Here is a 13,703-nt window from a genome sequence, read left to right on the forward strand (position 1 = left end):
TGACTATTGCTCCAATTGGGTTAAAGTTGATGGACTATTACTCCAATTGGGTTAAAGTTGAGGGACCATTTTCCAGTTGGATTAAAGTTGAGGAACTATTGATACAATTTTTTTTATTTGATTTTCCATATTTGCCACTTGATTCAACCTCACGTGACTCATTTGACGAAAGTTCTAACGGAGTTGAGAAAAAGACCATAGCTGCATGTTTTGATGAGTTGAGAGACCAATGGTAATGGATTTTTGGTTAAGGGAGCATTGCTACAATTTACTCTTTTTTAGTTGAGGACAAACTTGCTAGAGAGATAGTTTAGATCATATTTTATAGGTCCTATGATGTAGCGGATGATAATTAGATTATTCTTTAAATTATTAAAAAGAAGTACAAATATTAAGCAGTACCATGTGGTTTAAAAAATATGATCTAAAAAGATAGTATTCCTAGCATTTTCTTACTTGCAATTATAGTTACCCTTCTCAAATAAATCAGGAAAATGTTAGGAAGAGTATTTTTAGATCATCTTTTGTCGACCACATAATGTGACAATTGATGGTTTTTTTTATTTTTTATTTTCTATTTTTTTAATTTAAAGGAGTCTAACCATCAACCGCCACGTTACGTGGTCTACTAAAAATGGTCTCTCAAGCATCAATAAAATTAATACCTTTAGGAAAAAAAGTAAAGATAACTTAAGTGACAAAACATAAACTATATGTATATATACATATCGATTAAGGGTTTAGGTTTAGAAAATCGATATATGTTTACTAGAAAATGGTAGTGAAACAATATTTGGTAGACTATACATGAATCAACACTTTAATAGAAATAGGATGCATTAATACAAGTAGATCTCACCTCTATTATAGAGGTTATTCACATGTCGTCTACAAATATAATCTTCAAAATGTGATCTCCATAGCATTTGTAGCATGATATACAAAACAAGACAGATCTAGAGAGAGGGTAGAAAGATCCATTTACGTCTGTTTAATACAGGGACCAAAATGCAAATTATCGTGAAGCTAGATATGCCACGTAACTACTATTACACAGCAATGACAGCCGTACATTACTTATTGACAGCAATGTTCCTCAAGTTAGTTAACTTAGTTATTAGTTACCCTTCTCAAGTGGTAAAAACTAACTTAAATCACCATACAAACCAGTTGCTAAAGTAAGCTGGCCACCCTGAATTTGGGCATTACCCTCAAGCTCTGATAGACTCTTAACAAAATCCATATTGAGAGAAAACCAATTATATATCCATATATATTTATATATAAAGTAGGCTTAAGCGCTAACTAATTAATAACATAATACGACACTATATCACTCGTCAGTTCAGAGCTATAAATCATTTAGAAAATCATACCCAAAAACGCTTAGAAATAATAATAAACTTTGCAGCATGGTATGAGATAGAGACTCACATGCCGGAGTTAGACGTTGCAAATTAATCTCAGTGACACTTCTCTGGCGACGGATGAGTTGGAAGAGTAACAAAGCGAGAGGAGTAGAGAGAGACAGCTAGCTGGAGAGTGTGGAAGAGATCGTCTACATAAAAGTCTGAAGCTGACGAATGAATAAATTATTGGCTATCAATTGAATTTATGTTGGAAATTATTGGCTATCATTAATATGGTGTAATTATTTTTGGGAAGTTGAAAATTAGAAGGAAAAACAAGTATAAAAACAAGGAAAAAAAAGATTGAGTGACGTTGTCGACGGTGAGTAGGAGTAGAACTGTTGGGAGGTGAATTATCTTCCTTCCTAATTTTTTTTTTATTTTATCTATTTGAATGGTTACGATAAAATCACGTTAATATTTTATATTAATTTTTAATAAGGCAATAAGATGAAAAGTATAATATAAGAAAAAAAAAAGATAAAATAAAATAAAAAAGAATAAAAAAAAGAATCCTATTTCGAACGGTAGAAGGTGTTTGCATGGCCTGAAAGTTAAAACTTTCCAATTGATTAAAACCAGTCGCTATCAAAACCTCACTGCTTTTCCAGCCGATTAAAAGTAGTCGCTGTGAAAACTGGCCAAAGAAAAAAGAAAAAAAACCTCACTGCCTTTCCAGCCGATTAAACGTAAAGAAAACTGATGAAAAAGATTTGAAAATTTTGAGTTTTAATAATAAAGAAAAAATAAAGGATAAAGTGAATAGTATCAAGATTGATTTTTTAGTGTAAAAATATAATTTTTCTTTAAATTGAACAGTACCGTATGCTTTTCGTCTGCTTTTCACACATCCTGCCAAAAACCTTAGGGCATCCACTTTTCCATATATATATATATATATATATATATATATATATATATATGTATGTAGACTTATAAAGCAATTATACTTTTCAACGACACGATAATTTGGACAGCTTGGAGTTTGAATACGGGTTCACCAATGTTGGAAGAATGGTTGTTAACAACGGGAGATTTTTTAGTGCCTAAAATATTGGCTAATATGACACATCCTGATTCAGAATGTTCACTAGGATTCCGAATCAAGCCGTATTAGTCGACACTTGGAAGGTGACGAACTCATAAAGTGTGATAATGTATAACATGTGAATAAATTAAAATCTAAAACTGCTTAAGTACATGAGTGTGCGGTGAGCAGATCCGGACTCATTTCACATGTGATACAGAGCATGAGTATAGTACAGTAAGGTAAGATAATGATTATACCATTATAAGAAAACATCTGTACTAAAAAGTGTCACGAATCCTCGTCGATACAGAACTCTGCTGCTAGAACCTTAGGTCTGCGTTACAACTCTCAAGCACGAATATCGAGACGTCACAAACGATCCTCACCTACCACGAAGTCCAAAAGTGGACGGAAGATGGTCAATTTTGCCCACAAAGTCGGTGGGTGCTTAAAGCTTCCCAGCGTTGATGGTGGCATCGGCCGTTGCTTTGTCGATTCGCCGGAAAATTGAAAAGAGTGGCCGGACATGGTTTTGACGCGTTGGATTTCGTGGCTTCGCCCCGCCACATGTGGTGGTTTATAAAGGTGGTTCTTGGTTGGGTTTCGTAGAGGGGAATGAGAGCTTCAAGATGGTGGTGGTGGCGTCGAAAAACTCCATCAGAATTGCCCGGAATCGGCCTTAGAAAATGGAAGGTCGCGAAGGTGGTTTTGGATTGTGCACGGGAAGGAGAAGCTGGGAGCTTCTCTCCCTTTCTCTGATTGCCTGCTGCCCTCTTTTTTTTTACCTCCCATTCTGATTGGTCACTCACTCTATCTAATTGGTCCTTTTTACTAGCAAAAATCTGATTGGGCTACTTTCCCACAAGGTGGGAATTCAAATAATTTATAACTAAACTTTAAATAACCATTTTCAAACGTCCATAACTATACTATTATAATCCAGACTAGCAAATGGTTTTCGTCTATGCGTTCGTACCAACGAGTATTACGAGGATATGCTAAAAAAATAAGTCTCACATATCTCAAACTGCTGATCAACGGAAGTCAAAGTCTTTGCCTCTAGGGCATTTTCGTAAATTCACACTTTTAAAATTAATAAAAACGTAAAATTAGGGACGGGTTGTCACATAATACGTTACATATTATTATAGTGACACTTAAAAAAAAATTATTCACTTATATAATAACATGTAAAAGACCACTTTGTATTTTGAGCAAGTTAAAAATTTCTCATTAACAAAATCTTAAATGTTTTAGCCAGGAGAGGCCTACCAACATAATGACAAAGTTTTAGGTGAGCTCTTTAGTGTTGAGGTCCACTATAATTAATTAGAAAACTTCATTATAATTCTTCGAAAATATTACTTTTTTTTTTAACAAACGATATTTCTACACTAAGAGGGAGGGAGTGATCTCAGCCTCACAATGGATTAGCAATAATGTGGTTCAAACTCATATTTAGCGAGAATCGAACTTTAATCCTCTCACTTATTTTTAAATTAATAACTTAATAGTAATCAACTTAATACTATGGTCTAATGGTATTCCACTTCTTTTGTAAGTAAGAGGTCTTAGGTTCGATTTTCGCCAAAGGTGAATCTAAACCGCATAAATGCTAGCTCATTGTGAGATTTAGCCACTCCTCCATCCCCTAGTATAGATAATATCGTTTAGTATTAAAAAAAAAAAAAAAAAAAACTTCATAGCAATGATAGGTAGACTTAATTTGCAAAATAAATAATGTGTCATCTATAAAAAATAAGCACGTTAATCAACACTTAAAAATAATTCAATTGTCAGCTTTCATGTTTTTTAGTTTATAGTTTACAAAATTTAGTCTTCCGTAGCATTACTCATAACTTAAATAAGATTAAAAATTAAATGTAATCCCTTAACCTCATGTTTTATTTGTTTTTATGAGGAATATCATCACTCAGCACTACGGTTTGGTGGTATTTCTCTTCGCTTGTAAGTGAGAGGTCTTAGGTTCGAATCTCGTGGATGACGAATTCGATACCAAATTAGGTTGTCAATTGCGTGGCTTAGCCGAACTTCTCATCTGCTTAATGTAAAAATATCGATGTACTGAAAAAAAGTAAGGTCTATCGCATGCATTGACTTCTTTGTTTTGATTTCATAAGGGTTACAAAACTGAAAAGTTAAACATCAAAACGAAATTTTCTGTCAATGACATGCTTTGCAATTAGGAGTCATGAAAGGAGAAAACGGTGAAGCCATATCCATGTTTCTCCATATGTTCATGCCAATCTCCGTATGCACTATGCGATATCTTTTCTCCTCCTAGTTGTCTCTTAATTTTTAACATCGTAGAGTAAGCTTTGTGTATCTATATATAATAATATGATTGCGTCTGAAATATGTTTCTTTATGTTTTGACTTTTTGTTTATGTATTGATGAATCTATATTTTTGTACCTATGCTTTTATATCCATACTTCCTACCTATGCTCTCATACCGATATTTTTGTATTGATAGTTCCATACCTATGCTTCCATTAGGATACTTCCATGTAGATACTTGCATACATATGCTTCCATTATGATACTTCCGTACTTATGCCGTCATATCGATACTTTTGTACCTATGCTTCATATAGGTACTTCCGTACTTATGCCTCTATATCGATACTTTCGTGTAAATACTTGGAAGAAAGTTGAGATTCTAGCATAAAACCAATTGGTACTATGGGGAGTAACCCAACTTCTTATAAGCCCATGCAAGGCCCCTCCTTCTATCAATGTGGTATTCATTGTGGTGAATTTTCAAGTCTAACACGTAGACAACACAACAGGGTGACGTGGAACTCGTTTGCCGTTTGGCTTCACACTTGAGACAACCTGCTCTGATATCATGAAGAAAGTTAAGGTTCTACCATAAAACCAATTAGGGGTGGGTTCACAAAACTGAAAACTGAACCGAACTGAAGCCGAAAAAAACCGAACAAAAAAAGTTGAATTGAAACTGCCAAACCAAACCAAATATAGCCAATTCGGTTTCAGTTTTTGAGGTCCGGAAACCAAACCAGACCAAAAAAAAAAAATCATATATAAACCGAATATAGCCAATTTAGTTTCAGTTTTTGAGGTCCGGAAACCAAACCAGACCAAAAAAAAAAAATCATATATAAATACTCAAAAACATGTTGGCACTAGGGTTTGAACCCTTATCCTCCAGGTTAGGGATAGTTGCTTCCAGCCAACTTAATTGTAGGCTTTTTGTTACTATAATTGTACCAGTAATTATTTATAGGTTTCTAATACTTAATGCTTTATAAAATTTCTTAAGTTTACAAACCCTAGCCATCACTCACTCCCATTTCAGTTTTCACCTTTTCTCAAACACACTCTCTCCCCTCCGCTGCTTCCTCTCTGCCTTTGCTTCCTCAGTCTCTCTCTCTCTATCTCCTTCCTCTTTTCCTCCAAATCACTCTCTCTGTGAATTTCGACGGTAGCAAAGAGGAGAGCCAAACCACAGTGGCAGTGAGGTAGTCCAGGGGCACAATATGGGACTAATGGGCAGTTGACGGCGGACGAGGTTAGTCTTAGTTGGCAATGCCATTGACAATGCATGCCATAGAAAATAAATCACCTTGGGCAATGTCTACATCTTCGAGAGGTTTGGGACTAAAAATAAACCCCTAAGGTAAAAATCTCTCATGGCTGCTATTTAGTTCTATTGGGCTTATTTTCATGGAAAAATCAAAGAACTAACACATGCATGTGTTTTCTCTGCGAGAGCTATTAGATCCATAACAAGAAAGACGCACCGACACCCAATAATGTCAGATCCATCGTCGATCGTCCCAGTTCGTATTTATTTGATGCAGAAGTTTCTGCATCTTTAGTACTCAATCGATGCAGATTTATTCCAGATTAAAAAAAAAAAAAAAAATTTATGAAAAAAACTGAAAAAAAACCAAAAAAAAAAATGAGCCGAACCGAAATTTAGTTTCGGTTTCGGTTTTGGCAAAAAACCAAACCGTTTCGAACCGAAACCAACCCTAAAACCAATTGGCAATATGAGGAGTAACACTAACTTTTTATAAGCTCATGCAAGGTCCCTCCTCCGATCAATGTGAGATTCATTCTCAACAACTTGCATACCTATGCTTCTATGATGAAACTTATTCACTTTGACTTTTTTCTATGTGCTTTGAATGATGATTTCGAGTTTATGTCTTTACATTTTTTTTTTTTTTAATTTGTAACTAATATTTTTGGGTATGTTTTATCATTAAAGTACATTTATTAGACGGCTAAATAGCCAAAATGGTCCCTGAGATATACATAACACATCACTTTGGTCCCTGAGATTGAAAATCAATAGAAATGGTCCCTAAGATTGTCCACCATCCATCATTTTGGTCATTCCATTAAAAACTCTTTGGGAAATTTTCAATGTTTCGTAACTCAATCGTTTCTTAACCAAGTTCGACCTATAATATATCAAAATGAAGATAGGAAAGTGTAGAACAAGATTATACCTATTTGGAAGCCCAATGGTTGCCGGAGATAACTGGAAAATAGCCTCAAAGTTGATTGGTCCACGGAAAAACTGGAAAACTCGCTGGAAACTAGGTAAACTTTAAACGTTCATAACTTCTTCAATACTCAACGAAATTGAGTGATTCAAAAACAAAAATCATACTTCTTGACGACAAAAAGAGAATGATACCTTTTTTGATAGATAAATCGCCTTAGTTTGGCCGAAAAATGGCTAACTCGAAAATGGTTAGCCATTTTCAAGCCATTTTTCGGCCAAGCTATGGTGAATTAGCCATCATGAAATGTACCATTCTCTTTACCTCGTCGAGAAGTATGATTTTTATTTTTGAATCACTCGATTTTGTTGAGTATTGAAGAAGTTATGAATGTTTAAAATTTACCCAGTTTTCGACGAGTTTTCCAGTTGTTCCACGGACCAGTCAACTTTGAGGCTATTTTTTGGCCATATTCGGCAACTATTGGGCTTACAAATGTATAATCTTATTCTACACTTTCCTATCTTCATTTTGATATATTATGGGTTGAATTTGGTTAAGAAACGATTGAGTTATGAATATTTGAAAATTGCCCAAAGAGTTTTTAATGGAATGACCAAACTAATGGATGGTGGACAATCTAAGGGACCATTTCTATTGATTTTCAATTTCAGGGACCAAAGTGATGTGTTATGCATATCTCAGGGACCATTTTGGCTATTTAGCCTTTATTAGACCTATCCCAACTCTTAGAGTAAAACTCAAATTTTAGGTTTTAAACCTACCAAAACTTGCGCCAACCCTAAAGCTAAATATGAGTTTTAATCAAAAACTCATTTTTGAGGCAAATTTAAGTCAGAATCCCCCCATGGATTAGTGGGTTGGCCCACCATATATGTGTATTTTGTATTAGTTTTATATTTATAAATTCATTGAATCCAACGATTAAGATCTAATATGATCAAATCTAATGGTAAAAAAAAATAAAAAAATAAAAAAAATAATAAAAATCTAGCAGTCAAAATTTAAATCCAACAACTAAACTAATTAAAAAAAAATCTTTCATGTGTTTCATGGTATTGGTTTAGTGATTTTTCAATCTTTATCGAAATCTAAGTATTTTTAGGTTAAAATGTTCATAAAATTATTATTCTTGGATAGCTTGTTCTGGGCTTCTTTATAGGTTAAATTAGGATAGTCTACATAATTTTTTTTAAAAGTTATTCTAAGAAAAAAAAGTTGGAGCAAGAAAAGTGTTTCTGAGTTACAAATTTTAGGTTTTAACCTAAGTGTTGGAGATGATCTTAAAGGATAATGTCAAACATAAATTAACGGCTAAATTTGTGGAGCATTTGAGGGCATAAAGGGTCACTCCGCTCTGCATAGTTCATCAACTCACTACTTATCAACATTAATATTGTCTCAAACTTAATCACTTGTGCACTTCATGTGAGATTTTCTACTAAAAAAATCTTGACGCAATTAGTAGTATAACCATTCAATATAAACTACATTTGATTTGGCCAGGTTTTTTATTTGAAATTTTACATTCTCCAACATATTATGGGTAATTAGCAGGAATGATTACTTTTTGATATGTCGTCGTTATTGAAAAATGATCATTCCTGCTATTATATATGTTATTAGTGATCAATTTCGATGTTTTCGAGGATGATAGTGGGTTCAGTCTAATACGGTTCGATTTTTAGCTAAAACCAAAAACCAAACCAAAGTTACTATTCAATTTGGTTTGGTACATTTTATACAATTTTAAATGGTAAGCTGAAGTGATTCAGTTTGGTTTGGTTTATGAATGTGTGCCCATAATGTTCTTTTGTGAAATTTTGTTACTAAGTTTGAAACTAAGCTTAGGGCTTTTTCAAGGATCATACTTGGTTCAATTAGGGAGGAAGTTCCTTTGGTTATAGAAGAAAGTTCGGAAGGTTTTGGAACTCGGAAGAGCTCTCTCTACTTGTTTGCTTTTAGAATGAATACAGTGATCATTTTTCTTTGCAATTGAGGTTGTTGATAGAATATGATTAATTTATATGGTCTTGTATATGTACAACTACCATCTTACTTTCCCCATTTTCCTATTATTAGTCTACCTATGCAAGTTTTTTCTAAATTCCATATTAAAAGAAGATCAAGTTTTATAAAATTAAAAAAAAAATGAACTGAAAAAAAAAAACAGACTGAAAATAAAACCAAACCGAAAATACCAAAAGATATCGGTTTAGTTTGAGATTTGCAAAAAACCGAACCGAATAAACCCGAACCCACCTATATAGGCGTGTCGAAGTGTCGAAGTGTTGGACACTCCGACGCTTTAGGGTTTTGGAGTGTCCGTGCAACTTAGCATAAAGCAACTGGTCAGGAAAAGCTCCAACAGTATGAACTTAAAACAAAAAAAGGAACAGAACTCCAAATGATACTTTGATAATCTGGTAGGAACTTAACATTCAAGGACGTCCAAATCAGTACACAAAAGTTATACTGCGCTCGCATTCAAAACACACAAATATATGATATCGGTATGTGATGGTTCGCTCAGTAGAAAAGAAAATCGACAGTAATATGCCACCAGAAACCGCCACGCCCACCAAAAATTACTACCCTACTGATTGGAGTACAAATGAAGTCACTATTTCTGTTGCAAAACTGAACTAGACTCAATACGTGGTCTTTAAGCTGACTCGGTTCCCTTCTCGGCGGTTTCACTTGCATCCTGTTCCTCAGATGGAGGTACTTCCTGCTCTACCTTGGCAGGCCCTGGACCAGCCGATACCTTTACCATTGACGGACGCAAAAGCCTGTCACCAAGCTTAAACCCCTTGCGAAATTCATCGATTATAACACCTTCTTCGTATTCTGAAGAGTCCTCACGCATAATTGCTTCATGCAACTGTTCAAGAAATTGAAAGTTTTAAGGTTAGAAATTGCATAAATTATTTATGTCTTAATAAATTTAAAGACTGCATACTGAGTGTGATGTCAAACAATCACAAGATGTAACCCTTCAGTGCGTGTTCATCCTACTAATGCAAAATAGGTCACATATAGTTTTCACTCTCATGAACTCACCAAATTGGCTCGATTCAATCAAGATTTGGTCAGACTTAAAACCGTACCCAGGTCTTCACCAAACCTGAACAAAATCGACTAACTACTTGATAATAATCATCAAGTAACTGATTGAATTTCGAGCCAACTTGGTATCTTACCTGCATAAAGCCAACCATAACACACAAGTCATGTTGTTAACCAACAAAACGGGACAATTCCACTCATGAACTTATTGATCGCCAAGCTGTGGTGTTTGCCAGGAAGAATTATATGCCTTACTGTAATTGGTGCATCCCTCCCGTCAAGGGATAAAAAGTGGGTTTATGGTTATTGAGAATCCAATTCAATTGTCTTTCTCTTGTACAATTACTTTTAACTAAAGTGGATTCTTTATTATAGACTGAGCAAACATAGAAAAATGTTCAACGCTGAATGTCAGAAAATGCTAATAAGTGTTTCACCTATGCATACCATAAAAGGTTGAATGACATACCAATGGATCAAAGGGCTTCCCCACCGTCTCAACAGGAACAACACCAAGAGAGTTTAAAATCTCTCCGAACTGTTTATAAATGCTCTGATAGCTATTGTTGATCTTCTCCTCTCCCTCTGTCTCCACCTTAATCTGGGTTTTAGCCCTCTCAAAATTATCCACTACAGGCAACAAACTCTCCACTACTTCCCCCTGAGCATTTGTTACGAGAGAAACGCGTTCCCTTTCTGTCCTTTTCCGGAAATTGTCAAAATCTGCACTTATTCTCAGAATACGAACCCTCTCTGCTGACAGTTCTTCGGACAAAGAAGCCACTTTCATTTCAAGTCCTATTTTCTCATCTTCAAAAGATTTTAGGAAAGATTCTATTTCAGAAACTTTTGATTCATCATTACTGGCTAAAGCTTCTTTGTATTGTTGGAGTGACGCTGTGATGGCTGAAACAGATTTTTCCTCAGCATCACTTTCACCATCATCACTCGTACCACTTTCTTCACCGTCACTGGTACTATCTTCCACAGGAATTGCACCATCCAAAGAGTCCTGTTCCATAAATCTATTAGAAAAAGAAAGAAACTGAAAACAAATATGTCTTGAGATTTTTGGTGTGGATCATAAAGAAGTCATAATTATATAAGAATTGCAGTACTTGATGCACATATAATCTTTCGTCTTTTACACTCTGTAAGTAATCTGCCAGGAACCTCAGGATGAATACTTCTTCTTTTAAAAGACATACATTATACATATATACATACATATACCTCAGGATGAATGCTTCTTCTTTTAAAAGAAATACATACATACATACATACATACATACATACATACATACATACATACATACATACAGAGAGAGAGAGAGAGAGAGAGAGAGAGAGAGAGAGAGAGAGTAGCCACTCACCACTCAACAAGTTAAATGTTTTTTGAGATGTCAATCAAAATGAGATGGCAGCAGAATCTTCGTGTTAACACGACTCACTAACCATAGAGAATCACAGCCCTCATCATAATCCTAGGATCATGTGGATGACGAGCTATGATGCCCAAGAATACATGGACAAATTACGTGAAAAAAAGAAAGTAAATTCCTTTTAGTCTTCAAAGTTCATGAGTATAAGGCCTCGTTTGGTACACATGATTGGATTGGATTGGAATGGAATAGATAAGACACCATTTTAAAGGTATGTTGAAAGAAGAAATGAAAAAAGTGACCAACTTAGAGGTAGGAGAAGGATTGCTCAATACGAAAAGTTATACATTCCAATCCTCCCCAAAATGAGAGGATTAGATGGGGGAAGTTTTCTTCATGTCTAATCCTCTCTAATCCCCTCACACTGAAAAAATCATTCTCATCTACGGTCAATATGCCTTGAATTTAGAGGGTTATCCCTTCCAATCCAATCCTTTCTACCAAACGAGAAGAGTCCAAGTTGACTGTGCAATCTTACAAACTGATTTGAAACATGAAAAACATCACTGAAAAGAGTCTCCATGTGAATTACGAATTGAAGTAAGGAAAGCATCAGCCAATAGGCCCTGAAAAATTGAGTATGAACTGTTCTAGGATTGACTCTGTGCTTGAATGCTAACTAATACTTTTCCCACTATACCAAAAAAAGTGATAATTTTCCAACTAGTTCTATATACTTCTATACGTTTCTTATCATAAAAATCCAGGTCCAAAATAGCCTTGTCACACATGGAATGCCTTGCGCTATGTGTTTGTTGTTACAAACATTGATTCTATTTTACGTTAATATTAAAACATTATCAAACTACTCACTAAACAAAGAGAAGCACTGTTTTGGTGCTGCCCGGCAAACTATAATAAAAAGCACCATAATTTCGAGCTAAAATAACACGATAAGAAGACATGATCAACACTCTCCCCAAACTATTACACAAATACACAAATGTGGACAGAAAAGGGATCCTGGCCTCCGCTTTGGAGTAAATCAAGTTAAGAGGTAAGTGAGGTGGGTTAGCATTAGTTACATCAATGGCTCGATTCCATTCCGTTACAAACATCAGAAATCCTAGTGTAATTTGTTCAAACACATTAGCCTTTTAGTTGCAGAATGCAGACATTATCCAATTAATTTAGGATGGTGGTATTCGTACACCTATTTTTACCTCTCACATATCCTTGTTACTTTTGGCAATTGATCTTCTTCTGTTCACCTGATCCGACGGCCAATAATTAAGAGATGTGTGAGAAGTAAAAATGGATGTGTGGAAAACACTACCCTTAATTTATCATGAATAAAGCCAAGCCTTCTCCTTTCATCAGTTGTTCATAAAACATGGGAATTGATTTCTGCACACCATCTTCCTCCTTCCCTTCATTCTCTTTTGATTTATTCAATCCAATGCGAAAATCACTTCCTAAAACTTTATCCAATTGGTCCATAAATAAATATAATAACCAAACCTTATCTCACATGAATTTTAAAACGTTATTGAGCTCGGTTTTGCTCCATAAATAAATGAAATCTAATGTTAGTTTGCTTTTTGCTTTTTCGACTTTGCTAATAAACCAATTTCTCAATCCATAAGTCAAAACGATTCTGAAATTTAACAAAAAGAAATATTCTAAAAGTTTCAGGAACAAATAAATAAAATAAGTAAACAATACCTCGACTTCTTCGGCCTCCTGAACCTCCTCCTCCACCGTCCCAGCCGTCTCGGCCTCACCTTGTGAGGCCAAAGGCGCGAACTTGACGAGCCGGAGGGACGGCAAGTGAGAGAACCGGAGGGAGCTTATAGTGAGATAAGGCATGCTACTGCTGCTGGTTTGACTTCGCCGAAACGAAACGTACGACGGTTTTCTAGAGTTGGGCGATGCGGCGGAGGGCGGCTGTGCAATTGGCGCCGAGAAAGGTGAAGTTCGGAGGACATTGGCCATTGGAGAGGTTGCGACAGGGGGAGAGGGATAAGGGGTGGCGATATTGAAAGGGGGAGTGGAAAGGATGCTTGAGTGAGAGTGGGTGAAGGGTAATGAAAAAGTTCGAATTCGATTTCTAACCGTCCGATGGGTTTTTGGTTGGCTGATCCTACGCATTGTATCTTTGGTATTTTGTTGGCAGATGAAGCACCTGGACTCTCCTGGATTCGGATTCTAGTCTCTTTTCTTCTTTTTCTTAATCATTTCTCTAGTTTCTCTCGTACTTTTTTACTTTCAAATGGTAATTTATAAGGTGT

The 13,703-nt window shown here is 35.4% G+C and overlaps 1 protein-coding gene across 1 annotated transcript; it reads right to left on the reverse strand.

Annotated features, from left to right (window-relative positions):
* Positions 1–9,359: 9,359 nt before the first annotated feature.
* Positions 9,360–13,668, reverse strand: LOC137746083 (uncharacterized). The gene is made up of 3 exons (XM_068486144.2): positions 13,138–13,668; positions 10,500–11,042; positions 9,360–9,845 (listed from the first exon to the last, which is right to left on the reverse strand). Exons 1-3 carry the CDS (start codon positions 13,561–13,563, stop codon positions 9,627–9,629), a joined length of 1,188 nt encoding a protein of 395 aa, XP_068342245.2. The 5' UTR covers positions 13,564–13,668; the 3' UTR covers positions 9,360–9,626.
* Between the last annotated feature and the right edge of the window lie 35 nt (positions 13,669–13,703).

This window comes from Pyrus communis, chromosome 12 (genome assembly GCF_041283825.1).
Source record: "Pyrus communis isolate YQ-2024b chromosome 12, ASM4128382v1, whole genome shotgun sequence".
NCBI lineage: Eukaryota > Viridiplantae > Streptophyta > Magnoliopsida > Rosales > Rosaceae > Pyrus > Pyrus communis.